Raw genomic sequence first — 27,037 nt, forward strand, 5'->3', positions numbered from 1 at the left:
AATGAGTCACTCCTCTAAAAATGGCCTAGTGGCAAGCTGCTTGGCTCTCTGAAATAATGAGGCCAAGGTCAAGAATATGAGGTGAGTTCATTTCAATTCTCATAAGCAATGAGGCCAATGGTTTAAAACACAAAATGTCACTTTCTATTCAAAGCAGACAAAATTTTCTTTTCCAAGTAGGAAACATAACGTACTTATTTTTATATACTTATTTTTATAACTGAAATAACAAATGCAAAGAAATGTGATTTTCTAAAATAGCCTAAATTATATTTATCATTAGGTGGGAAAACTCTAATTACTACTGAATTATCAAATTCATTCACACTATTTTGCCATACAAGGGATATGAAGTAAAAATAATACAAAAAGTAAAATAAAAGACAAAGCTTAAAAGGAATCAAGACCAAGGAAAACAATTAAGTTTTGGGGGAGAGAAAATACCCACATACATACTAGGAATATTTTATGACTTTAAGTGCTGAAATGTACCTTTCATGAAATAAAAAGTTAAAAAATAGAACAGACGCAACCCCATGAGGAAAATGCTAACCCAGAGACAGTAAAACCAGGGCGAGCGACTTACTCTATCATCTATATTGTTTAGAAAGCAGACCTCGTGTAAGAAAATCTAATACTGGAGTCATGATTTATGCTGTTGATGGTAATGGAGCACCGTATGGAATGAAGACATGATTTCAAAGAGCTCAGCCAGGCACAGTGGCACACAGCTGGAATCCCAGGACCTGTGAGGCAGAGGGACGAAAAGTAACCTCAGCTACACAGTGAGTTTAAGGCCAGCCTGGGCTATGTGAATAGACCCTGTCTCATTTCCACCACTGTCCCTGCATGGCATTATATATATATACATTTTTTTTTCCACTTAAGAGGTTTATTAGGGGAATGCAGGCACAGCCTCTGGAGACACACAAGGGAAGAGAGCCCTTGTTTCTTTATGAAGTCCTTTTACAGGATCATGATCCCTCTGAACTCAGCAGTGCTACAAAGAGGCTGAAGTTTCAATGGCTGGGGCTCTTAAATATGCTCCCGAACGGAAACTCAGTGAAGCCCTGACTCTTGTGCCGTAGGTCTGTGTGTTCAGTCGATATACTCCCTAGGTTTCATGGATGCTAGGATTAGCAAATACCCCCAGACCAGGGACGTATGTATTTCCAAGCTTTAAGCTGTCTCTCTATAAAGGGTGTTTTTTCTTTTTTCTTTTGACATCACAGTGAGTTGATCGCACTGCCAGCTGCAGGAATGACAGCTGACGGGGGAGCTCAATGGTTCTTTTTCCATTTATAGATGTCATTAAAGGGTTTAACACACTGGATGAAGCTAACAGCTGCTCCCCTTGATAAACAATAAGTGATTCATTTCTCTCCACGCGTAACACCTAACATTTGAAGAGATTAGTTGAGTCAGATGCACACACCAGGGTATGACGTTTGAAATGAGTCTTTGTTGGGGGGCCATTTTATCATCCTGTTTGCTCGAATACCAGTGAGCACTGTTGACAGCAGAACTTTATTTGTAATACCTAAATATTGTTTACTATACTTTATCCTTAAGTATGTAGAAATCCTACATTTAAATGAAGAAACCCATGTTGCTTTTTTCACCAATTTTTGATGAATCAGGGCAGCCTCGGTTGTAATGCATGTTTGTACATATTATTAAATCTTATCTTAAATATATTTATGTGTTCATTTCTTTTCCATTAGTGAAAAAGGGTGGCTTTGGCTAAGTACAATTGTTTTGAAAGATTCCATAAATGTTCTTTAGACTTTCACTGTTGCCGAAACAACTGAATGACGTCAGAAAGGTCCTCAAATGTTATCTGAGGAATGGTAAAAGGAGTCTCAATGAATACAAACAAGGAGACAGTCAATTAGTGAACAATTTCCTTATAAAGCAAAATGCATTCTTATCAAAACCATCATGACATTACTTATAGATTAGCCTTCTGTGTTGATATGCATCATAATTATAATTTTCAGATTTTATAAAAATGAACCCCTAAAAATGGTATGTTTAAGAACTGTAATTTAGGAGGCCTCAGAGACAGGCATGTCTTTGAGTTCGAGGCCAGCCTGGTCTACATAGTAAGTTCCAGGACAGCTAGAGCTGCATAGTAAGACCCTGTCTCAAAAACAAACAGAACTAGAATTTGAATTACAGTTTTACTTTTAGAGTCCTGTGATAATATATTTAAGCAGATTTGTAGTTTAGAAATATTTGACTAATTTTTAAGAATGATCTTGTTTTGTTTTTAAATAATACTTTCAAAACATTAAGAGGTACTGCATAAAAATCTTTATTAAACACAACATGATACAGTCACTTAATATCTGAAAATCAGTATTTTACAAGTATTAGGTACAACATAAACTTTTACACACCAGGCACATTTCAGTTGCAATTTCAAATATAATCTGTAGAAAGCTGAGGAGTTTTCCAAAATTAAGGAGTTTTTCCTTAATTATTAAAAACTTTTCTTAAAATATAAAATATAAAAGCACTAAGTATAAGAACTATTCCATGCTGGTAGCGAGCAAGTGGTATCTTTTATTTGCTCTTGAGATATCGTTAAATAAGTCCCGCTCCACTCAAGATCAGGCCGTCATTTCCCAGAGTCCCTGCAGTGTGAATCCATCCTTCAGTTTCTCTATCGCGAGCCCCAGTTCTTCTGAAAAGACGGGCTCACGATCTTGTTGCTTTGGGGAACGTAAGGAGGTGAGATGAGAACAGAAGATGAGCAAGGAACGGGAAAAAACAAAAACAAACAAGAAAATGTTTCACCAAGTTAGTGAATGCTAATGGTGTAATACTGAAACTTAAAACAAAACAAAACAAAACAACTATAGGTAAAGTGTCCTTACCTTATTTCCATCAGCAAAATAAGCCTGCAAGATATAGAAAACAGTATTTTACACGCTTCATACAAAACAAATCAGGGACAGATAATTTTCAGAAAGATTTAGTAACTACATCTATTTCACATTTGGCTACGGTGCAGTTAATGCACAGGGCAGATGGCTACCGTCCATCCATAATGCTGCCATCAACACATTTCTTGGGGTGGCATGGCCCCTTACTCCCAGAACGCGGGAGGCAGAGTCAGGTTGGAACTTTCTAAGTGTGGGGCCAGAAGACTTTACATAGTGAGTTCTCCAGCTAGGGCTACACTATGAAACCCTATCTTAACGCAAAGCAAAACAAAACAAACAACTTTAAGTTTTTTTCTTATCCAGCATTAACGTTTATAAAAATTGTGCTCTAAGTCAGTGGCTTCCAACCTTCCTAACGCTGTGACCCTTTCAGACAGCTCCTCATGCGGTGGTGACCCTGCCATGCAAGTATCCCATTGCTACTTTACAACTGGAATCCTGCTACTGTTAGGAGCCGGAATGTAAACATCGGATATTCAGGAGATCTGTGTTGAGAACCACTGCTCTAAGCAAACAGGCTTTCTAATTTATGCACAGCACTGTTAGCCTGAGGGGATACAGAACACTCTGGGAGCTTAAGATGACTTCTCTCCTTCTGTTTTAAAGATGAGGATGGAATAGCAGGAAAGGCTGGCGTGGTGGCTGCAATTGCAAGCACATGGTAGGAGGGTCAAGAGTTCAAGACCAGGGCTGGAGCGATGGCTCAGCAGCAAAGAGCATGTACTGCTTTCCTGGAGATCTTGAGTTTACTTTGCAAATGCATATCAGACAGCTCACAACCACCTCTAACTCAAGCTCCAGGAGATCTGAGACCTCTGACCTCCAAGAGCTGCACTTAGGTGCACATACTCTAAAATAAACATAATTGGAAAAACAATAAATTTAAGAAAACAAAACATGGCCTGGTGGATACAGGCACTTGTCACCAAGTGTGACAACATGAATTTGATCCCTGGGACCACATGATGGAAGGAAAGAACTAACTAGTGAAAGTTGTCCTCTGGCCACTATATGTCTTCTCCCCGCCTCACAAAACAAGTAGATGTAAAACAAATCAGAACAAACAAAAACAAAACAAAAAGAAACAGCAAAAACAACCAGAAACATGCCAAACAAAAGCACTTTAATGTGTCCGGATACAGCTGGAGGTAGTAGTTCATAATTAACTACTTTATGCCAATTTCACATCTTTATTGACAACTATTTGTTACCGGAGGGGAGACATGCCTTATGGTCAGATTCAAAAGACTGTAGAATATGGAAACATTAGAAAGCATTAGTTTACTTATTTTTTTGAGACAGGGTCTTACTATGTAGCTCTGTCTGCCTGGCTGTCCTGAACTTGCTCTGTAGACTTGGCTGGCCTTGAACCCACAGAGATCCTCCTGGCTTCCACCTCCTGAGTGCTGGGTTAAAGACTGTGTGCTACTACAGCCAGCCTAACATTATTAGTATGTTGGCTAATTAAATAATATCTACTTGGATACAGGACAATATATTGCTCAAATATTATCCTTCTAAAATATGTGATTAAAGAAAATCATTTCATAAAGATGAATTCTGTAAAGACTTTAAATTAATTATGATATTTAACATGCCATGAATCAAACCATCTAAATAACTATTCTCAAACTCTTTCCTAGGTTGAGAATTTAAAAATATTCTCACAAAAGAAATTCTCTCATTTAAAAATATTTTTCTCAACTCCTGTCAAATGTGTCAGGTTTACAACATTTTATACAATTATACCATTACTAATTAAACATGACTCAGATATTCATCACAGGACATTGAATAGGGGTTTTTGTTTGTTTGTTTGGTGCTCACCACAAAAGCATCTGTGTGGTCATCAGCGTCTATTTCCACATCGTCCTGAATTTGTTCAACAGTCAGAGCTTCAAGTGGCTGTGGCTAAAAATTAAGATGTCAGAGTCAACATTAAATAAGTTGTTTTAGAAAAATGTACGATGAGAACTACAAATACTTGTAAAGGGTAATACAATGCAAACCACTCAAGCCATTCTATAATTTATATTCTCATGTTAAAGCTAGCTTGAGTTGTAAAGGTGTCAGGTTTTTAAATCTGAAGTCAACATTATCAAAACAGTTGAAACAGGAAATACGTACCTGCTTAATGTACTTAGAGATGTGCTTTTTTTTTTTTTTTGGTTTTTTGAGACAAGGTTTCTCTGTGTAGCCTTGGCTGTCCTAGACTCACTTTGTAGAGCAGGCTGGCCTCGAACTCACAGCGATCTGCCTGCCTTTGCCTCCCTAGTGTGCTGGGATTACAGGCGGGCATCACCACGCCCAGCCTAGAGATGTGCTTAAGAGAAAAAGTCCTTGCCATTCTTTCAGACAGAAAGGGGTGAGTCAGAGAAGGCCACTCTGAAGAACTTAGGAGGCTACTGAGAAGTGAGAGAGCAGGTGACCACGGCTAGTTATGGGTAGGAGCTGGGGTCAAAGGAGAGGAGAGAGGAAAAATGAAAGCCAAACAGGGCAGGAAGTGGATCAGCGCCACAGGCATCTCCTGTGCACTCTGCGTTTATGTAAACATAGTTGTGGGGTTATGTGCATGTAGCTGTGAGGAGATTATCTACATTTAATAACAAGAAACTTGAAGCTAAAGGTCCCTAGGGTACAGCTAATCTGGGAACGAAAGTCAGGTTCCAAAGACTGCTAATTTTACATCATTCCTCAAGCAGCAGCAGCACTTGCAGTCTGAATAGAAAGGAATTGGCACAAGGAAGATCCATAGGATCAAATTAATATGTAAGATTAGATAAGTAAGCAATGAAGGAAAACTCTAAGACTTTGAGCACAGCTACTTTTGGCCATGTTAGAAACAAGTAAAGTCTAAGTCAACAGAACCCTGCATCTGAAGAAGACATGACAAGGCTGCTCTTAGGTCTAACAGATCCTACTGACTTGCATAATGTTATTATGAAAATAAAATTATGAAATAAGGAACTCAGTTCTATGGGGGCTGGTCTACAAAGTGGACAGCCAGGACTACATAGAGAAACCCTGTCTCGAACAAACAAACACACAAAAAAGAAAAGAAAAGCAATTCAACTTCATGCTTTAAGAACAATTGCTACAGCCTGGCATGGTGGTGCACAACTGTAATCCCAGCACTCGGGAGGCAGAGGCAGGCAGATCTCTGTGAGTTTGAGACCAGCCTGGTATACAAAGTGAGTCCAGGACAGTCAAGTCTACACAGAGAAACCCTGTCTCAAAAACAGAAAAAAACAAAACAAAGAACAATTGCTGTTCTTTTAGAAGGCTGCGTTTAGTTCTCATGTCAGCTGGCTCACACCACCCCTAACTCTAGCTCCAGAGGGTCCTATATTCTCTTCTGGGCTCTGAGGGCACCTGCATACATAAGCACATACTCACACATAAATAACAGATAATTTATTTGGAGACAAGGCTACCCTGGAACTTGCTGTGTAAACCAGGCTGGGCTTGGACACACGAAGACCCACCTGTCTCAGCTTCCTGAGTGCTGGGATTAAAGTTACATACCCTGCACACAATAAAATACTTTTAAAAAGTGAAAATCACCAGCACTCGGGAGGCAGAGACAGGGGAATCTCTGTGAGTTTGAGGCCAGCCTGGTCTATAATGTGGACAGCCAGGACCACACAGAGAAACCCTGTCTCGAAAAAACAAACAAACAAACAAACAAACAAACAAAAAAGAAAAGAAAGAAAAGAAAAGCAATTCAACTTTATGCCAGCAATCTTGCTCCATGCCTTGTTGCGAAGCCTAATGACCTGAGTTTGATCCCACGTCTCTAGTTCCTTTGTGAGAGAAGCAATTCTCAAAAGTTGTTCTCTGACTTTCACATACATATGCATACACGCACACATGCAAACAATGCATTTTTTCAAATAATATTTATTTGTATTTGAGATGCTTATCTATGTGACAATATTCAAGAGTGTTTGGAACTAAATACAAGTTGACAGTCTCAGGATCAGAACAGTAGATGTACAAGGCACCCAGAAACATGTAATAAAGGAGCTGGAGGGCTGGAGAGATGGCGCAGAGGATGAAGATATCTGCTGGCAAGTACATGAGCTGTCCCTGGACCCTCATAGTAGGAGAGAACTGACTCCTGAAAGTTGCCCTCTGACCTCCACATGTGTGCACAATGCACAACATGAATAAAGCCAGGTGGTAGTGGTGCAGGGCTTTAATCCCAGCACTCTGAAGGCAGAGGCAGGCAGATTTCTGTGAGTTCGAGGCCAGCCTGGTCTACAGAAAGTCCAGGAAAACCAAAGCTACACAGAGAAACCCTGTCTCAAAACACCAAAAGAGGAGGAGGAGGAGGAGGAAGAAGAAGAAATAAAAACTAAAGATGCTGCTGGAGCAGCCAGTGGTATTACTGAAGAATACGCAAAGAAGGAAGAGTAAAATGCCTCTCTGAAGTCAGAGGACACGCATTTCCCTGTGCCCAGCCTGTTTCCTGGTTCTCTTGGGCTACACACTGTAGTCTGAGAACAGAGGAGATAGGAGAGACAGTGGTGGGGACATGGTTCAGCAGTGTGAGCGTCAGCAAGGGTACTGAGGAAAGTGAATGGCCAGGATACAGACATTAGGGTATGCATTGGGGGCCCTGGCAAGGGGTCTGTGATGGGAGTGAGCTAGGGAGCACACCAGAGTAAGAGCCTGGGCCAGGGCACCTGTGTAGACAGTGAGGATGCTAGTGACAGATCAGATGATGAGGGCTGCAGACCAAAAGAAAGCTGGTGTACCTGATGATTGGAACCACAATCAGAACGGATGAGGAAGACACGTTAAAAAAAAAACCCTCAAAACTAGTTGGGCAAAGTGTATGTGTCTGAGGGCCCAGCACTATAGAAGCTGAGGCCAAGGTAATTAGGAGCTTGAAGCCCAGTCTGGCAAAATAAAATAAAAAAAAAAATCCAATCCTAACTCAAAACCAAGTAAATAGTTAGACAACAAACCGACAAATGGAAACCAATAAAACATCTCCAATCTACCACACTAGAGGCACTAATTAACAGGACAGAGATGGAACATACTGATGGGGCAGATTCTAGGTTTGCTGCATTGTGGGACAATATGGAATAGGATGGTGCCCACAAGGCTTTTAAGGTTTGTCTATAAGGCCATTTAAGCTCATGGGGAGGTGGTGGCCTAAACCTAAAGTTGACAGAATGACACTGTCTCAATTCTGTCTACATCGGAGGAGCCATGTACATGCAAGCTTAGCTGAATAGGCTGTTTACCTAGGCAGGGCACAGAGGAATGAAGATGAAGCAACCAATTACAAGACAGTAATAGCGGCCAATTAGAGAGGGCAAGCCTGAGGCCATGCTCATTTGACCAAGGTTTACATACATGTTCAAACTCTATACACAGTGGGTTTGTTTTTAATTTTTTTTTTTTTTAGGTAGTGTGAAAGTAATTCAGTAAACTCTATAGCCCTATATTGAACACATTACCTTCTCCTCCATTTCATAACTCACTCCAAATATTGGATTGGCAGAATAGACTTTGTGAAGAGAGTTGATCTCCTTAACTGATTCCTGTAGTTTTTCCACAGGGTCTATTTTAAAGCCAAGAACGTATCCTCCACTCTGTAAAAAGAAAAGACAAGAAAAACAACACCCAAGCCTGAGTGGCAACACCTACAGGGTGTGGTGACTCAGTCTAACTGTCCTTATTTTGAGGCATCACACCTAAGCTGTTCTAGAGAAATTCAACTCTCTGCTCTGAAAATTCCAAACCCAAGGACAGAAGAGCACAGAGAGCCTCCGGGGAGTCATGGCAGAGCTGCTGGTGGCATGACCACACAAGCAACGCCTCTAACTTCTCTCCTTGAGCCGCTGCCTCCCTCATATTCTAAAGCATTTCTAGATTGCATATAACTTCATCTTTAAATACAAGTTGATCTTTCCAGATAAAAAATATGCACAGGAAAGTGTGGTGCTCAAGGAACTAAGTTTTTCTTGGACTAGGGTTTGAGAAGGAATAGACTATCCATTAAAATACTGTCTGTTTGAAGCCATCTCCTTGAAGGGTTTGCAAAGCATCTTGACTATGATTGACTACAGGCTGGTAGAAAGAACTGGTTGAAAAAGAAATGCAGCGTAGTTATAAGAAGCAAAAGTGCCTGGTGGTAGTGGCGCTTGCCTTTAATCCCAGCACTCAGGAGGCAGAGGTAGGTGGAGCTCCGAGTTCTAGGCCAGCCTGGTCTATAAGATGGAGTTTCAGGACAGCCAGTGCTACACAAAGAAACCCTTTCCACACAAACAAAACAAAAACAACAACAAAAAAGAGGCAAGAACATATTTTGTTTTAAAAGCATAAATACTTTTAGGTTCAATTCTCAATCAACAGCTAGTATTGGACAATAGTCTTTCTGTACTTGTTCTAAGCCTCATTGAAAAAAACCCATGAATGGTTATCCAGTGGTTATATTAAACAGGATAAAGCATATCCCGTTGGTACAGTTCCTGGGACATAGTGGGTACTTAGTAAGTGGGAAAGAGAGAGTGGACATTCATTTTTAAATTCAGAAGTGATTTTATAACTTTCCCATTCTTTTGAAGGAAGGACAGTTGCTGGGTACACTGAGGGAGCAGGGGCTGCGGAGTAACTAGACTAGAGCTCTGATGTGGGACGTGCTTGTCCAGGCATGTCGTCTCCGCACTCAGGAGACAGAGGCAGGAGAAACAAAAGCTCAAAATCTGCCTGGTCTACATGAGTTCAAGACCGTAAGTAAAGTATCTTAAATGCTTCAAATTTACTTCTGAAAAAAAAAAAAAAAAAAAAAAAAGACAAAAAACAAAACAAAACCCACAACATAGTAGGTATGCAGCAGTTTATAATTAGATACTGTTCAGTCTGTGAAAATGTAAAATCTCAGAGTATATATAATTCCCTACATATCCCCGTTTCTCTAAGCAAGTGTGAATCAGACAAACTGGGATGAAAATTGCAGTCCCATCCCTAACAGCCTGGAGATTCCAGGGAAGCTTCCTAACTCCTGCAGGCCTTAGCATCCTGGACTGGTAGAAGAGGGGAAGAAACAGCTACCATTTCACGGAGGTATTAGATTGAGATAATTTATGAAATGTGTTGACCTAGCAGTGATTTTCTTCATAATTACAGTAATGAATATATCCATCTAATGAACAAGCTGGCAGTGTGATATGCACTAAATCACACCTATAATTCTAGTGCTTAGGAGGCTCCCGAGTTAGTGTCACAAATACACGTAGGAAGGATTCTTCCTATGGGGACACTTATAAAATGTCAAACACTTCCTAGATTGTCATGCCACAGCTGGCATTCTTACAAGTACACTGGTCACTATAGAACAACAACTAAAAACCCAGTCACATAGTTATAAGTTTATCAGTTTAATAAAAATGTTAAAATATCTTACCTGCTGAGAGCTTTCTATGACAAGAGCCAAGCCAAACTTTGAATCTCTAATCTTTATTGAACGCTATATAAAATGAAAAAGAAAAAAAGCATATTTTTATTATGACCATAGTAACCTTTTTGGTTTGGTTGGTTTGGTTTTTGGTTTCTGGGAGGGTGGGTTTTGTTTTTTGAGACAGGGTTTCTCTGTGTAGCCTTGGCTGTCCTGGACTTGTTTTGTAGACCAGGCTGGCCTTGAACTCACAGAGAGATCTACCTGCCTCCCGAGTGCTGGGATTAATGGCGTGTGTCACCATCACCTGGCTAGTAACTCTTTAATACATGTTTTAATTATGTCTTGTGCTTTTGAAGCTGGGTCTCATGCTGTACCACAGGCTGGCCTGGAAGCAACCATGCAGCCCAGGCTGGCCTTTAGCTCTGGGCAATCCTCCTGCTTTAGCCTCCTGAGTGCATAGACTATAGGTGTGAGGCACCAGCCCCACCTCTGCAGAACTACTCTTCATCGCCTAAAAGGCAGAAGGTCCTCTCCTAACCTCTTCCTGAAGGAGTCAGTAAACGACAAGACATACTAAGACAGGAGGCGAACTGATAAAGGCATACACAGAAGACATCTCAGAAGCACACAGTCATCTGACTTAGATTTCCCAACCCCCTAGAGTAACAGGCTTTTGGATATTTCATACGAAAAGGGCCATGATCTTCCAGTTATGCGGCAGTTTATAATTAGATACTGTTCAGTCTGTGGCTCCTAAACCAAGACTGAAGTTACATATACCATTTTGATTCTCGTACCTAGCCCTGGTTAGTTTTTTGCAAATGGACACAAGGTCATCTGGGAAAAGAATACCTCAGCTGAGAAATGCCCCCACCCAAGTGGCTTGTATGACAAGCCTGTATGACAATTCCCTAACTCGTGACTGACGTGCCACGACCCTGTTCACTGTGGGTGCTGCTACCCTGGGTAGTGGTCCTGGGTTCTGTAAGAGAGCAGACTGAGGAGGCCACGAGAGTGCAAGCCAGTAGGCAGCACCCTCCGTGCCTCTGCGTCAGCTCCGGCCTCCAGCTTCCTGCCCTGCTTGAGTTCCTGTCCTCGCTCCCCTCTGTGATGCACGGGCTGTAGAACTATAAGCTAAAACAAACCCTTTCCTCCCACACTGATTCTGGTCAAGATGTTTAATCACAGCAACAGAAGCCCTAACTGAGAGAGAAATGTGTACTAGCTCATGGGTACAGCTGTGACAGATTTGACCATGTGTTTTGGGGAGGAATGTGGTGACATCTGGACTTTGGGCTCCAAAAGCCATTGACTGCTCAAACCTTAATGGTCTGGGTTTTGTGTGTGTGTGTGTGTGTGTGTGTGTGTGTGTGTGTGTGTGTGTGTGTTTAGAAGCAAGCCAGGCAGCAGCACTTGTCCAAGGCTTCTGCCTCTGTTCTCACCTCCAGGTTCTAGTCCTAACTTCCATCGATGATGAATTGTGATGTAGAGGGGTGCAGCAGAAATAAAGCCTTCCCTCCCCCAAATTACTTTTGGTCATGGCTCATCATAGCAATAGAAAGCTAAGATATGTCAATCCCTACCTATCTGACTAGCTGACACATGCCGGTAAGACAGGACACACACGGGGACAGACAGACAGACACATGGACACAACAAATGGACTGACAGACATACACATGGACACACACATACACATACAGACATGGACAAGGACACAACACATGGGCAGAGAGACATACACAGACACACAGACACACACACACGCGTGTGCACACACACAGACACAAGACATGGGCAGACACACACACAGAGGACACAACACACGGGCAGACAGACATACACAGACACACACAGATACACACACACACACACACACACACACACAACACACACATACAGAGCTCGGGCCCGTGGAGTAGTCAGGGCAGTGGCTGAGGCTAGAGCTGAAGGCAGAGCATGACGCCTACAGTGACAAGCCGTGATGTATCGCGTTACAAGCTGTTTGGGTCAGGCTGAATTCATTCCAGAAGCCACATTTGGCAACTCTATTCTTAATAACAAAAAAATATTCTATTTGAGGAACAGAAAGCACAGGTTGTTTACTACTCAGTAATTATTCAGCATAACGAGGGTCAGGCACATACCTGAATGCAGAGCAGCGGCAAACACTGTGCCTGTGGAATAACACTGTAACCCAAACAATTGGGAGGGAAAGCAGGGTGAGTTCGAGGCCCAGCCTGGGCTACATGGTAAGCTCCATATCAGTCTGGACTATAGAGACCAGCCTCAAAAATATCTCAAATTAAACTAAACTAAGTGGGCGATAGTGAGCACACCTTTAATCCCAGCACTTGGGAGAAAGAGGCAGGCAGATCACTATGAGTTCAAGGCCAGCCTCGTCTACAAAGTGAGTCCAGGACAGCCAAGGCTACACAGAGAAACCCTGTCTCGAAAAACCAAGGGAAAAGAAACAAACTAAACTAAGCAATAAAAAAAAAATACAAACATCGGTTTGTCATCTACCCATGCAGACCATCACAGCGGCTAAGCTTTGATGTCAGATTATTTCTATCAGGAGACGTAGCTCAGTGGTGGAGTACTTGCCTAGTTTGTACAAGGTCCTGGGTTCAATCTCCAATACCATAAACAAAACAATCAGATTTCCTTCAACTCAAACTTTATTATTATTCATGTAATGTATTTTTTCCTCTGCCAGAATGAAAGCTCAGTAGCAGGGCTGTGCGCTGGGTCATAACTGTCTTCCTGTCGATCGCTGAGCACAGAGTGATACTGCCTTAGGTTTCTATTGCTATGATAAAGCAACCTTGGAGAAAAGGGTTTGCTTCGGTGTACGTGTCCTAATCACACTCCACCATGAAGGAAAGGAGCTCACGGCAAGAACCGAAGCAGCGGCCAGGGAGGAGGATGCTTATGGCCTTGCATCGTTTTTCCCAGTGTTTGTTTATGTGTGTGAACACGTATCTGTGTGTGTACCACACATGTGCCTTTGGAGCAGTGGTTCTCAACCTGTGGGTTGTGATCCCTTGGGAGAGGGTGTTAAGAGTGACCTGCTCGGGCTGGAGAGATGGCTCAGTGGTTAAGAGCACTGTCTGCTCTTCCAAAGGACCCGAGTTCAATTCCCAGCACCCACATGGCAGCTCACAACTTTCTGTAACGCCAAGATCTGACACCCTCACACCAATGCACATAAGTTAAAATTAAATAAAAATTTAAAAAAAAAAAAAAAGAGTGACCTGCTCACAGGCTTTGACCAAGACCATCAGAAAATAGATACTTACATTATGATTCATAACAGTAGCAAAACCACAGTTATGAAGTACCAAGAAAAGTAATTTTATGGCTGGAGGTCACTATGATATGAGGAACTGTATTAAGGGGTCACAGTTCTAGGGTCACTGCTTTGGAGGGTGCCAGACGCCTGGAGCTGAAGGAGGGCGTGAACTACCTGGTATGGGAGCTGGGGATTAAACTGTGGTACTATGAAAGCACAGATGTACTCTTTTTTTTCTTTTTCCTTTTCCGAGACAGGGTTTCTTAGTGTAGCCTTGGCTGTCCTGAACTCACTATGTAGACCAGGCTGGCCTCGAACTCACAGAGATCCACCTGCCTCTGCCTTCTGAGTGCTAGGATTACAGGCATGCGCCAGGGCGACAGGCCCCTTCTTTTGATTTTTCAAGACAGGGTTTCTCTGTGTAGCCTTGGCTGTCCTGGATGTGAATTTGTAGGCCAGGCTGGCCTTGAACTCACAGAGATCCACTTGCCTCTGCCTCTCGAATGCTGTGATTAAAGGCGTGTGCCACAATCAATGTCCAGCTTATTTACTTATTTTTAAGCATACTTAAAAATTACATTTATGCTTTATTTGGAGAGAGGCATGTATGTATGCCAAATGTATATGAGCGTGGAGGTCACAGAACAACTCTCTCTCCTTCCGCCATGTGGGTCAGGGGACTGAATTCAGGCCGTCAGGTTTGGTGGCAAGCACCTTCACCTTCTGAGCCACCTCACTGGCCCTAGGAGTATGCTTTTAGTTAGTAGCATATAAAAAGAAAGGAAAACACCCAGTTATTAACAGTATTATTTATTTTACATTTAAAGAAGATAAGCAAAATGCATGTACTTACAATTTGCAGGTATGGGATGCTGACATTAAAGCTGTCATTCATATTTGCATGCCACACAATTCTCACATTGGTAATAAAAAAAGTTCCTAAATTTCCCTGCAGATGAAAGAGAGGTAAATCAGTGATTGCTTGTTTTGATCCCCAGCCTTTGTTTTCTAAGGCTCAGGACAATTCTCAATATCACACCAGTAGAGCAGTACAGTGTATAGCACTATGGAGCAGCAGTGGCTCTACTGTTTACAAATTGGGACAATGAGATGACTCAGCACCGGGACCTGGAACCATAGAGCAGCAGGTCAGCAGGACAGTTAAACATTAAAGTTAGTATACATTTCTGAGGACAAAGTTAACAATGTAGTGTGTGTGTGTGTGTGTGTGTGTGTGTGTGTGTGTGTGTGTGTGTGTGTGTGCACGCACGCGCGCACGTGTATACACGCAGGTCAGAGGACAACTCTTTGCAGTGCGCTCTCTCTGGCCACCTTATGGGATCGAGGATTCAAACTCGGGCTGTCAGGGCTGCATGCAAGTATCTCTGCCCACTGAGCCACTTCACTGACCCACACAATTTTTCTTGGTATATTTTGTCAAATATAAAATGGGGAGTTGAATAAGTATCCCTGCCCCTTTTAAGACTATAGTATATAGAGCCTGGCACACAGTATTTTATAGGTATTAGATCTTTCTATAATTAGTATTCAAAACTTGAGATGTGCATGAGCAAAGGAGTTATGCCGACTGAGATCAAAGTGTTATGCCCCACCATCAACTTATCAGATCTATTTGATGGCTGGTCTGTACTGACTGGACCAGAACTACAGCCAGATTTGGTGACTCCCCTCTATCCCCTCAGGACCTGGGAGGCTAAGGCAGGAAATACCATGAGCTTAGGGCCAGCCTGGGTTATACAGTGAGATCTTTTCTCAAAAACCACAAAACAACAACAACAACAACACCCTGGAGCTAGAGAGGTCTCATTGGTTAAGAGCACCAGTTGCTCTTTCAGTGGACGCAGGTTCAGTTCCCAGTACCCAAAAGGTAGCTCACAATTGTTTGTTCCTCCAGTCCCAGGGGGTCCAATGACCTCTTCTGGCCTCTAAGGGCACCAGGCACATGTAGTACACAGGTATACACACAGACAAAAGACCTGTACACGTAAAAATAAAACAAACACCACCACTAATAACAATGAAACATTTTAAAATATTTTATTTGTTTATTTTGAGACAGGGTTTCAATCTGTAGCTTTGGCTGGCCTGGAACTTACTATGTAGACCAGGCTGTCTTTAACCCCACAGAGATCTGCTTGCTCTGCCTCCTGAGTGCTGGAATTAAAGGAGTGTGCCACCACACCACACCAATTTTAATTATGTATATGTGTGTGATCCTGTGTGATTTACATATGAGTGTTAGTGCCGATGGAGATCCTCCTGGAACTAGAGTCACGTGTGGCTGTGAGCTGCCTGAGTGGGTTCTGTAAGCCCAGCATTCAGCTGAAAGTTGAGTTGGATTACATGGGACTCTGTCTCAAAACTAAGTGCACACACAGGATAAAAGGTTTCTGTGTGGCTGGGTCCATGCTTGTAATCCCTGCAACTCAGAAGGCAGAACTAGGAAGGTCTCCACATATTCTTGGCTAGCCTGCTCTACGTGGTGGTCTCCAGGCCTGCCAGCTTAAAAGCAAGACCCTGACTCAATGCGGGGCCTTCTATTTATCCACGGCATTGGTTCGCCTCTATCAGTGTGTTATGAAGAATAGCATGTAGGTGAAGACGTGGACAAGTGTGATTCTGTTTCTCACCTACGGAAAAAGCAGACTGAACCAGACCATCTCCAAGGCCCACTGTGGTTCTTGGTTCTATACATAAGTTGATGAAAAGAGCACATGACCATGATAATTAGAATATTACTTCATATTTAAAGCTGTAGTACTGCTGGGCATGGTGGCTCACACCTTTAACCCCAGCACTCAGGGAGGCAGAGGCAGGAGGATTTCTGTGAGTTCAAGGCCAGCCTGGTCTACAAAGCGAAAGCAAATCCAGGAGAGCCAAGGCTAAACAGAGAAGCCCTGTCTTGAAAAACAAAACAAAACAAAAAAAGGAGTAGAAGAAAAGGAGGAGGAGGAGGAGGAGAGAAAAAAAGCTGTAGGACTAATTTATCCAGATCTCCAACCCAAATTTTAAGGGCACACAACCCCAATGACGAGTGGGAAATTGGCTGTGGAAGCATCCTAAAAGGCTAATTATCTTACAGGGTACCTGGTCGCTGGATAAGTTCCACACGCCGTTGATCTTGTCGTACACATGTTCCTGGGGCAACAGCCTCAGTTGCTTGTTCTGAATGACTGCACTTCTCAACTTAAAATCACGGTACATCTTAGAAGTTTCATACGCTCTATGAAAATCAAAGACAAGCCAGTTCAAGTGGAAATGCGGTGCTGTTAGACCATGTTCACTCATCTGCTAAAACACACGCTGCGGGTGGGTCTGAACATCGCTCTTCCACTATGGTAAATTTAAACAGTCTTCAGCTAGCTGTAGTAGCCCATGCCTACAGTGTCATCGCTTGGGAGGCTGAGGCAGGAGAGAGCTGCTGACAGTTTGAGGCCAGCCTGGAGAACGAACTGAGAAGTAGGCCAGCCTGGGCCGGAGTGAGATCGGTTCAAATCACAAAAGCAAACAAAGCAGAAGTGCAAAGAACCAAACAGCGGCCGTGAGAGCACGTGTGGAGGCCAGAAAACAGCATGTGGTAGTTACTTCTCGCTTGCCATGTGGGTTCTGGGGATAACAGATCTTTGATGTTGGCGACTAGAAAATGCTGTCACACATCTGTAAGGTTTTACGCTTTACACCGTTACATCAGAATAACCTGATAGAGTCTGTGGGTGCTATTGTACCTGTGCACTGCGATGACAGAAGTGAAAAGTCTGGGGCTCCCGGGCACCAGATTTGTGAATATAAACTCAAATCGGGTGGTGTTACATTTTGTCAGTATATAAAGCGCTTCAGTTTGGCCTCTGAGTTTCTGTAAAGACAGATGTATTACCACAAAGTTCAGAGTTAAAGAGTAAGTTCCCATTTAAGGTGGAAGCAAGCCTTAACTTTAAATATCTAACGTTTCTTCACTGTACATCTACTTCACTAGAAATTTTCAGACTTACGGAGTTAGCAGTTCTTGTTGTAATATTCAATATGCAGTTGTACCCAATAGCTAAAATTTTAAAAAAGACAAAGGATGTAAGGAATATGATATCGTAAAATGAGAAACAGAATATTGTTAAAAAACAAAACCCTAAAACCCCAGAATTTTAATGCTTTACAAATTAAACATAAGCAGAAACAACTTTTTAAATTCCTATGAAATAAGTACAAATTGAGGCTAGGAATACTGCTCAGTGGTTGAGTGCTCGCTTAGCAAACACGGAGCCCTGGGCTTGACCCTCAGCCCTGGCCAAATGGAGCCCTAGCGCAGCGGTACACACTTGTAGTTCCTGCACTCAGGTGATGGAGGCAGAAAGATCACAAGTCCAAGTCATTTTCAATGACACAACAGGCTAGAGGCTAGCCTAGAATACATAGGACCTCGTCTCAAAACAAAAGAAAGAAAATGAATGAATGATTAAATAACTTGAGGGTCAGTTGTGCTTCTTTGACCAAAAATATTCCTAACATGGAAAAAGCCAATGTCTAAAATCCATACACCACCATTTACCAAAAAATCAAAACAAAACCCTTTCCACTGTATGCCAAAAGAAAGAGTCTGGCACTGGGCATGGTGGCACATGCCTATAATCCCAGCACATGGGAGACAGAGGCAGGCAGATCTCTGTGAGTTCGAAGCCACCCTCATCTGGTCTATGAACGGAGTCCAGGACAGCCAGAGCTTCTTACACAGAGAAACCCTTTCTCAAAAAACCAAACCAAACAAACAAAACTACAAAAAGAAAGAATCTGGCTAGAGTTGCCACACTTAAAAAAACAAAACAAAACAAAACAAAACAAAAAAAAAAACCCCACATGTTTTCAAAGGCAATGCAAAACAGAGACCAGGACCAAAGAAGGCAGGGCAGGTAAGGCACCCAGTGCACAAGCCCAGGGACCTCAATCTATCTCCAGAACCCATAAAATGGAACAAGAGAACTGACACCACACACCTGTCCCTTGGCACACGAAACCCCACCCAAGACATAGAGCATACACACACATACACACACACACACACACACATCCCAAACCCATCCCATGTGAAAGCATTAATCCACATATGCCCAACATGCAAAATGAGAAATAAGAACAGATCATTTCTTTTTCATTGCAATATAGTCTGTGATCCGTCATGATATGCCTTATAAAAGAAAACTGTCCCTGTTTTCTACATTATGGGTGATTCAGTCTAGGGCCTAAGCATGTTGGGCAAATGCCCTACCACTGAGCCTTGTTCCCGACACTTTAGATTTTTTGTTTGTTTAAATACAAAACTCAGCGTCCAACTTTCCTGAAAAAGGAATTTTTTTTTCATAGCATTTTTATCTAAGAAGGAAGGATACTTACAAAGATTGACTCTGGTTAATGCCAAGGAATGCCAGATGATTCTTAAGTTTGTTACTAAGAGTCGACCTAAAAGCAAAGTAAGCAAGAACAGATTATCTCAAGGCCCTCTCACAGAACAGGATGAGGTGGGAGCAGAAGCTGGGGTTCCATAACCCCCAGCAGTGCATGGTTCCGTGCCCAGCACTGTATACGCGGCGTGCCTGTGATCCCCGAGCTCAGGGTGTGCAGTCAGGGCTAGCCTGAGAGCATGGGCTGGCCAAGGCAGCTCCTGCTGTTTTGACTTCCTAGCTATGATGAACTCAACCCTAGAATTGTGAGACAAAATAAATTCTTCCTCTTTTTTTTTTTGTTTGTTTGTTTCGTTTTGTTTTTTGGCTTTATTACATAAATGAGAAAAGCAACTGACACATACTGTCACATGAGTCTCTCTTAGCAGCTCTCATTTTGTGAGCTGTGTGTTTGTGTTTGTGGAAGCACAAGTAGAGCATCAGGTGGCCTCCTCTATAATCTCCACAGTATTCCTTTGAGGCAGCCAGCCCCAGCCCACTTCAGTGCTACAGGTGTCCATAGGACCACTCTAGTCCTTATAATTGCATAGGAAGCACTCTTAACTGCTGAGCCATCTCTCCAGCCCAACAGCTCTCATTTAAATGAACCATGTAAAGCCAGATGTGGTGGCACATGTCTCTAATCCCAGCACTCAGGAGGCAGAGGTAGGCCGATCGCTGTGAGTTCGAGGCTAGCCTGGTCTACAAAGCAAATCCAGGACATCCAAGGCTAACACAGAGGATGGAGACAGAGGCAGGTGGATCTTTATGAGTTCCAGGCCACGAGCCATGGTTAAGTGAGATCCTCTCTCAAAAGGTGAGACACAGTATGGAATGGTAGCCCATGCTTTTAATCGCAGCACTTGAGAGGCAGGTAGATCTCTGTGAGTTTGAAGTTCGCCTGGTCTACATAGAGAGTTCTAGGGCACATAAGGCTATATAGTCTCAAAAATAAAAAACATAGCTGGGCATGGCAGTGCACGCCTATAATCACAGCCATTAGGAAGGCAGAGACAGGCAGAAGATCTCTGTGAGTTCAAGGCCAGCCAGGTCTACAAAACGAGTCCAGGACAACCAAGGCTACACAGAACAACTCTGTCTCAAAAAACCAAAAACCAAAAACAAACAAACAACAACAACAACAAAAAAACCCCCACCAAAAACAAAAACAAAACTCCTTGTATTATTTTACTTAGGTAATATTTGTCTTTATACTTTTAGCGTATCTAGAAGTAGTTATGGGGTAACTAAGGCATGGTGGCGCACGCCTTTAATCCCAGAGGCAGAAGCAGGTGGATCGCTGTGAGTTCGAGGCCAGCCTGGTCTACAAAGTGAGTCCAGGATAGTCAAGGCTACATAGAGAAACCTGTCTCCAGAAACAAAAAACAAAAAACAAAACCCACAAACCTTTCAGCCAACTCTGTCACCATTTTTCTGCTCCTTGTTTATCTCCTACAAGTTAGAGGATTCCTGTGAGGCCTCTTTTCTCCTGAAGGACCCCTCCCCACCGCTCTATGTCCACTCTTCCAGGCCTGGACCTTTCTCTGCCCTTGTTTCTTCTAATCTCCCAAATACCAAATCTCCTTGCCCGCATTTCACTCTCCTGGCTTCAGGGCACTACCCTAATCTGGCATTGTCCTGGCAGAGCACTCAGAAGTGGATTAAATGTCCTAATCGTCTGGGGTACTCACAGCTGTAAAGCAGGGGGTCCTGGATGGGACATGGCCTTAAGCTGGTCATGTGGAAACTGCTCGAAAGGAGCAGATGTAGTGGGTTGAATGTGGGACTCCCCTTTACCTCCAGATAAACCAGACACTCTGCACACTCCTGTAACCCTTCATTTAAACAAAGCTTCCTAGCCAGGTGGTGGTGGCACAGGCCTTTAATCCCATCACTTGGGAGGTAGAGGCAGGTGGTTCTCTGTGAGTTTGAGGCTAGCCTGGTTTACAGAGGACAGCCAGAGCTACACAGAGAAACCCTGTCTTAAAAAAACCAAATAACGAAAAATAAAGTCAGGCGTGGTGGCGCATGCCTTTAATCCCAGCAGTCAGGAGGCAGAGGCAGGTGGATCACTGTGAGTTCGAGGCCAGCCTGGTCTACAAATAGAGTCCAGGACAGCCAAGACTACACAAAGTAACTCTGTCTCCTGGCAGGGGAGGGGGGCCAGGGGGTGGGGGAACAACAACAACAAAAAAATCAACAAAGCTTCCTGAGTTCTGAGTAGAAGGCAGGCTCTGAGGAGATTATTTATAGCCAGACTTTCCTACCTCCTTGTTTGGTGCAAAAGAAAAACCCTGGTTGGCTTCAAACGTCTGCTCTCCCCATTAACACTTTCTGAGTGCTGGGGTTACAGGGATGTGCTGAGGACTCAGCCCACGTGAGTAAGGCACTCTACCAGTGAGCTTCATCCGCAACTCCCCCCAAAGCCTCTCTGCCCCCTGCTGTAATTTGACTTCTATTGCTGTGATAAAACACTCTAACCGAAAGCAATCTCGAGGAGGAAAGGGTTTATTTTGTCTCTATTTCCAGGTCACAATTCATCATTGAGGGAAGTAGGGGAAGGAACTCAAGGCAGGAACCTGAAGCAGAAACCACAGAGCAACACTGGCTTCCTAATTCACAGGCTCACAGCCCAGGACCACCTGCCTAGGGATGGTGCCGCCCATGGTGGTCTGGGCCCTCTTACATCAGTTAACAGATGCCCACAGACATGCCCACAGCCCAATCTAGGCAATTCCTCAATTGGGGTTTCTCTTTTCAGACAACTTTAGACTGTGTCAAGTTGTCAATTAAAGCTACCTAAGGAGTGCTCTGTACTCCAAGGACTGACATAGGATTCTGCGCTCAATAAAAACTGTTTTATTATCCACAGTCTCTATTTGTTCTGGAGGATGGCACACTCACCGAAACCTTCTCGGCAGTCGGTACAGAAACTACTGAAGTTTCTCTTTACTTCCTCAAGGTAACTGGCTTCTCACTAAGAGTTAGCCACTGGGACAACAAAATTACTATCCTATGCTACAAAGCACAAGCCAAGACTTCTTTCCTGCTGAGGGGTTTATATTCACCCTCTCCCCAGCCTGACTAACGCCAAGATCACTAAGAAATATAAGCACGCCTCTAAGGATAGCCCCAAGACACTGACAAGATCTGCTTGTGCCTTGTGGCAAAGACAGTTTCCTCACACAAAAGGGGGCGGGGAGTGGAGCTTAGTAGGACAATTCAAAATTAAGTCCTAGGGAACATGCAGCCACCCAAAAACAGCCCTAAGCCTGTTCTGCTTTGAGGCCACTGTTCCTTCCCCAGGACTCACTGATCCCCGTACATGAGTGAGGTGGGCTCCTCATCCCTGATTCCTCCTTTGAAAAAGAGGTTTTCGTTCTTCCTTTCTAAACTCCCTGCTTCTCCAAAGAAACTTTCAGGGTACCCCAAACTCGCATCCCTGCCCTGACCTCTAAAGCATAGAGGTAATGATGTGTTCAGGCCCTGTTGACTGTGGACTGACCACCGGCTCCATGGACAGCTGCTTTAAGTTTTAGCTTCAAGCAAATTTCATTTGGGAAGGATGCTAGACCAGCCACAGCTGTTTCTCAGCGGCAGAAAGAGGGGAAAAAAAAAATCCCACAAGTCTGATACTTGACTGACAAATAGAGTTCTCAATGTAGCACTGTTTTCCTCTTCCACGTGTCCATCTCTAGGGGTCAACCTGAGGGGACTGGGCAGCACTTCTGGGTAAGGGTGAAGTCTGGCTACAGATACCACAGCTATGAATACTTAATGGTCACCGCTTTGTGGGAGGCATATCCAAGGGTAGGAACCTTGCCAACAGGGCTCCTGGAGTTTCAGCCACTACACTAGAAAATCTCATGTGGTGAACCAAGACTCACTTCTGTTGGGCTGAAGCTCAGGGGGAACCTGTGTTTCTGGCTGTAGGTTCAACACCTACCCTTTCTTTCATTTGAGAAATATTTGTGGACTTAACTGTTCTCACAGTCACATTTACATACGGTGCTTTTTCTCCAGCTAGGATGAATCAATGTTCATAAATTAAATCAGAATATAAAACCCAAATCCACTCACCTCTATCTCCATTGTTTCCTTTTGTGTCTTCAATCGAATCTAGACAATCAATAAGCACTTCTCCAGGTCTTGTTTTCATCTGTCTAAAATAAAGATTAAAAATTTCAGGGTTGCTAATGTCAACTCTGTCTGCTACCAATCTACTTAGGGAAGAGAGACACAGGCACAGGGCAGCCAACAGGAGAAAGTTTACAGCACCAAGTGCTCATGCCCTTGAAAGTAACTTCTAGACCCTGGAGGTCAGTGAGGCCTGAACTGACCAGGGCTCCCTGGAGTCAGCTAGAACCAGAAGCGAAGTCTTGGATAACTAAAATGAAAAGAGCAAGAGGGCATGGGATTGAAAATTAGGAACAAGGGGCTGGAGAGATGGCTCAGTGGTTAAGAGCACTGACTGCTCTTCCAGAGGTCATGAGTTCAATTCCCAGCAACCACATGGTGGCTCACAACCATCTATAATGAGATCTGATACCCTCCTCTGCCTGCAGATGTACATGCAGGCAGAGCACTGTATACATAATAATAAATAAATAAATCTTAAAAAAAAAAAAAAAAAAAAAAAAAAAAAAAAAAAAAAAAAAAAGAAAATTAGGAACAAGAAAGGCAAGAGAGGTGGCCGGGAAGAGAAGGACACCGAATGACAAGAGAGGTAGATGGGTAACTGGGTTGGAAAGTTATCAAAGAATCTGGACTCCAGGATGATAGGCACGGGCCTCATTCTGTGGACAAGAGATAAGCCGCAGAGCAAGGGCACCAGGCAGTTATGGAGGGAATGATTTTCGAAAGGATTGTATGAGAAGTATCCCCGGAGGGGTACTGTGTGGCTCAGCCAAGTCAAGGTAGCTGCCATCAAGTTTAATGGCCCAAGTTTCACCCCTGGGGCGTGCATGCGGGCAAAAGAGAACTGACTTTTTATTTTGTTTGTTTGTTTGGTTGGTTTTGGTTTTTCGAGACAGGGTATCTCTGTGTAGCCTTGGCTGTCCTGAACTCACTTTACAGATCAGGCTGGCCTCGAACTCACAGCTATCCACCTGCCTCTGCTTCCCGAGTGCCGGGATTAAAGGCATGAGAATCGACTTCTGCAAGTCCTGACCTCTGCTGTGCACGAGGCACACAGAAAGAAAAACTCTTGGTGAGCTATCTCCCCAGGCTCTTTTGTGCACTTGCACTTACACAGGTGCCCAAGTGAATCTCCCGGCCCGGAATGAGGAAAGTGTGTGTGATAACATTCCCTCTTATTTTTGTGTCTCTATCAGCAAGGTACTCAGCATGAGACAACTGTCTGTAAACTGAAAATGTTAATGGCAACTAGGATTAGTCTGGATTAAGAGCCCCTCCCCCAAAAGAACTATAGGGAAAGCCATAGAAAGTATGTAACGAGTTAATGTAGTTCTTAGTTTCACAAACACCCCGTCCCTCAACTTTCTAAAGAAACTAACACTATGATAGGCACCCCGTTACCAAAAAGACTGCGAAATGTAGTAATATTTCATTTTTCCACTTAAGGAGGCACTGTTCATGACAAAGCACCATTAGGAATTAGCTGAGGCGCCATGTAGTCTTGACTTAAGAACTTTCAGCTTTCATGTTTTCCAACGCTAAGCTCAGCGCCCCCACCCCACTCGCACCCACCTTCTCTTTTTAAAGCACATGCCCCACGGACAGGGATTATTTTTTTAACAAGCTCTAAAAGTATTTGCATGACAAGGCAAATGAAAGCTTAGCCCCGAAACAAGCTTTTTGTATGGTCGGGAGTTTTGGAGAAATCTCACTGCCATGATCGTCATTTGACAGACACGGTAAACTGCAGAGGCCCATAATGTGCAGTGCTATTCCGGATTTTGCTCTAGGACTCCGCTTTCCAGAATCCCGGCCCCATGTCCTCCCGCCGCTGGACGCGGAGGGTCGCAGCCCTGATGGGCGTGCCCTCTGGGTGCGCTGCCCGCCGGCCAGGGCAGGACCAAGGACTGCGGGGGACCACAGCCGCGGGGTTCCAGCGCGTCGCACCGACTCACTGCGAGGACACGTCGAAGCGCACGTCGCGGTCCTCCCACAACACGTCCAGCACAGACATGGCGACCTTGCTACCCCGCCGATGCTGTCCACAGTGGCCGCCCTGCGGCGTCTTGCAGGCTCCAGGGCAACGCGTCGGCTTCGTCACCCTATCTACGGCGGGCGGAGAGGCCCAAGCTTCCACCACGCAGGGCGCACTCTTTCCTCTGCCCCTTTGGGTCGTTAAGTCGGTTTGAGGCGGGCGGCTGGGAGGGTGCTTGACTTCTGAGCCGCCTCTGTGGTCTCCATGCAGATTTGTTGCCATTTCAGCCTTCCTACTGTTTACCTACACCATCAAGAAATCTTAATTTCACTAAATTTCGTTTCTGGTTCGGTGGGGCTTTGGCCCTGCCCACCTCGCGTACCCTGGAGGCTTGGCTCTCTTTGGTTACATTCCAGCCCTAGGCTCAGAACCTGCTAAGGTCGGATTCGGTCTGGTCTGGACCACTGCTTCCCCTGGGTGCCAACCAGCCCTTAGTCCTATTTCTCAAGTCAGCTCTGGGGTCCCTCTATTGTGAGCAAACAAAAGACAGGTTCCCATCCTTGTAAGTTCACCGCTTTGAACAATGCGCAGCCAGCACAGAGAGAGCAAGGCAGAAACACTTTTTTTTTTTTTTTTTTTTAAAGACAGGGTCTTACTTTGTGGCCCAGGCTGGCCTCAAAATCAGACAGCTTCAGCCTCCCTAGTGCTGGAATTATAAGCATGGATCTTGCCTACTTTATAAATTCTTTTTAAATTAATCAAAGTGCTTTCTTTTAGTACATAACAAGTGTCAATAAGCAAATAAAACCATAACTAAGTTACTGATTCACAAAGAGTGATCTGGGGTCTCCTGGGCATACTCAAGAGCCTTTCACGGTCACGTAATGACGTGAAAACAGTCACCTTTAATACTCTTCACTGGGTCATGGATGTACATTGTGGCTAACTGCCTATGGAAGCAGATGAAACATTCTAGTTGCTGTTTGTTTCCTCCCAGCCAAGATTTCACAGCATAAGCCAAATTCGCCTGAATTTTACTGTGTCGACTAGGGTGGCTTTGAACTCACATCAACCCTCCCCTCCTCAACCCCAGAAGTCAGAGGTGTGAGCCATCCTACTCTGCTATTTGATTAATGAACTGTGGCCGTTTGGTTTTAGGATTGATATCATTCAAATCATTTTTGTTCAGGAATAGCCGCCCACTGACCGTTTGGATACCAGACTCGGGTAGATGCAAGTTTATTGACCATTTAGCCAAGTCGGACTGGTCAGGGACACAGTCTGGATTTGGGACCCAAGACTGTAACATTGGGGGTCTATTTTTCAAGCAGGCTTTACCTCATTTTGACTAGCTAAAGAAAGCATTTTTTAACTGACCTTTGATTTGGTCCTGTAGTGGGCGACTTTACGGAGTATCCAGATAATATAGTACACAAAGTTTAAAGATGAAACCATAGAGACAGAACAATGTGAGGTTATTGTGACCTCACAAAGTGTCAGCAGATTGATCACTGGGAGGCAGAGTCTGAGAACAGAAACTTGATTTTACCTTAGGATCAAGACGGAGGTTAAAGACAAAATGGCTACAGTTATGCCAAAAGGGAAAGCAAGTCTTCACAATGTCATCATTGTAATTTTCCTGCTCAGCCTCCTGAGTGCTGGAATTAAGGTGTGAACCACCATGCCTACCTTAAAAAAAAAAGGGCAGGGGGAAGCCAGGCAGTGGTGGCACACACCTTTAATGCCAGCACTTGGGAGGCAGAGGCAGGTAGATCGCTGTTAGTTCGAGGCCAGCCTGGTCTACAAAGTGAGTCC

The 27,037-nt window shown here is 43.8% G+C and overlaps 1 protein-coding gene across 2 annotated transcripts; it reads right to left on the reverse strand.

Annotated features, from left to right (window-relative positions):
• Positions 1–2,366: 2,366 nt before the first annotated feature.
• Bbs5 (Bardet-Biedl syndrome 5) lies at positions 2,367–25,368 on the reverse strand. 2 transcript variants are annotated; one of them, XM_051166625.1, is made up of 12 exons: positions 25,203–25,368; positions 23,191–23,273; positions 19,064–19,129; positions 17,674–17,723; positions 17,410–17,537; positions 16,772–16,907; positions 14,517–14,612; positions 10,375–10,437; positions 8,426–8,560; positions 4,779–4,862; positions 2,883–2,906; positions 2,367–2,717 (listed from the first exon to the last, which is right to left on the reverse strand). In XM_051166625.1, exons 1-12 carry the CDS (start codon positions 25,259–25,261, stop codon positions 2,616–2,618), a joined length of 1,026 nt encoding a protein of 341 aa, XP_051022582.1. In that variant the 5' UTR covers positions 25,262–25,368; the 3' UTR covers positions 2,367–2,615. The 2 variants fall into 2 exon arrangements, with proteins under 2 accessions (XP_051022582.1, XP_051022583.1); XM_051166626.1 differs by having other exon boundaries at positions 25,195–25,334.
• Positions 25,369–27,037: the final 1,669 nt, after the last annotated feature.

This window comes from Acomys russatus, chromosome 24 (assembly GCF_903995435.1).
Source record: "Acomys russatus chromosome 24, mAcoRus1.1, whole genome shotgun sequence".
Lineage (NCBI taxonomy): Eukaryota > Metazoa > Chordata > Mammalia > Rodentia > Muridae > Acomys > Acomys russatus.

What these genes read in the sequence shown, in the direction of transcription:
- Bbs5 (XM_051166625.1), bottom strand. Translation starts at nt 25,261, where the DNA reads ATGTCTGTGCTGGACGTGTTGTGGGAGGACCGCGACGTGCGCTTCGAC. An exon ending in ATTAACCAGAGTCAATCTTT is followed by an intron (nt 17,724 to 19,063) that starts GTAAGTATCCTT and finishes TTAAAATTTTAG; the next exon opens with CTATTGGGTACAACTGCATA. An exon ending in GTTATGAAATGGAGGAGAAG is followed by an intron (nt 4,863 to 8,425) that starts GTAATGTGTTCA and finishes CTTAATTTTTAG; the next exon opens with CCACAGCCACTTGAAGCTCT.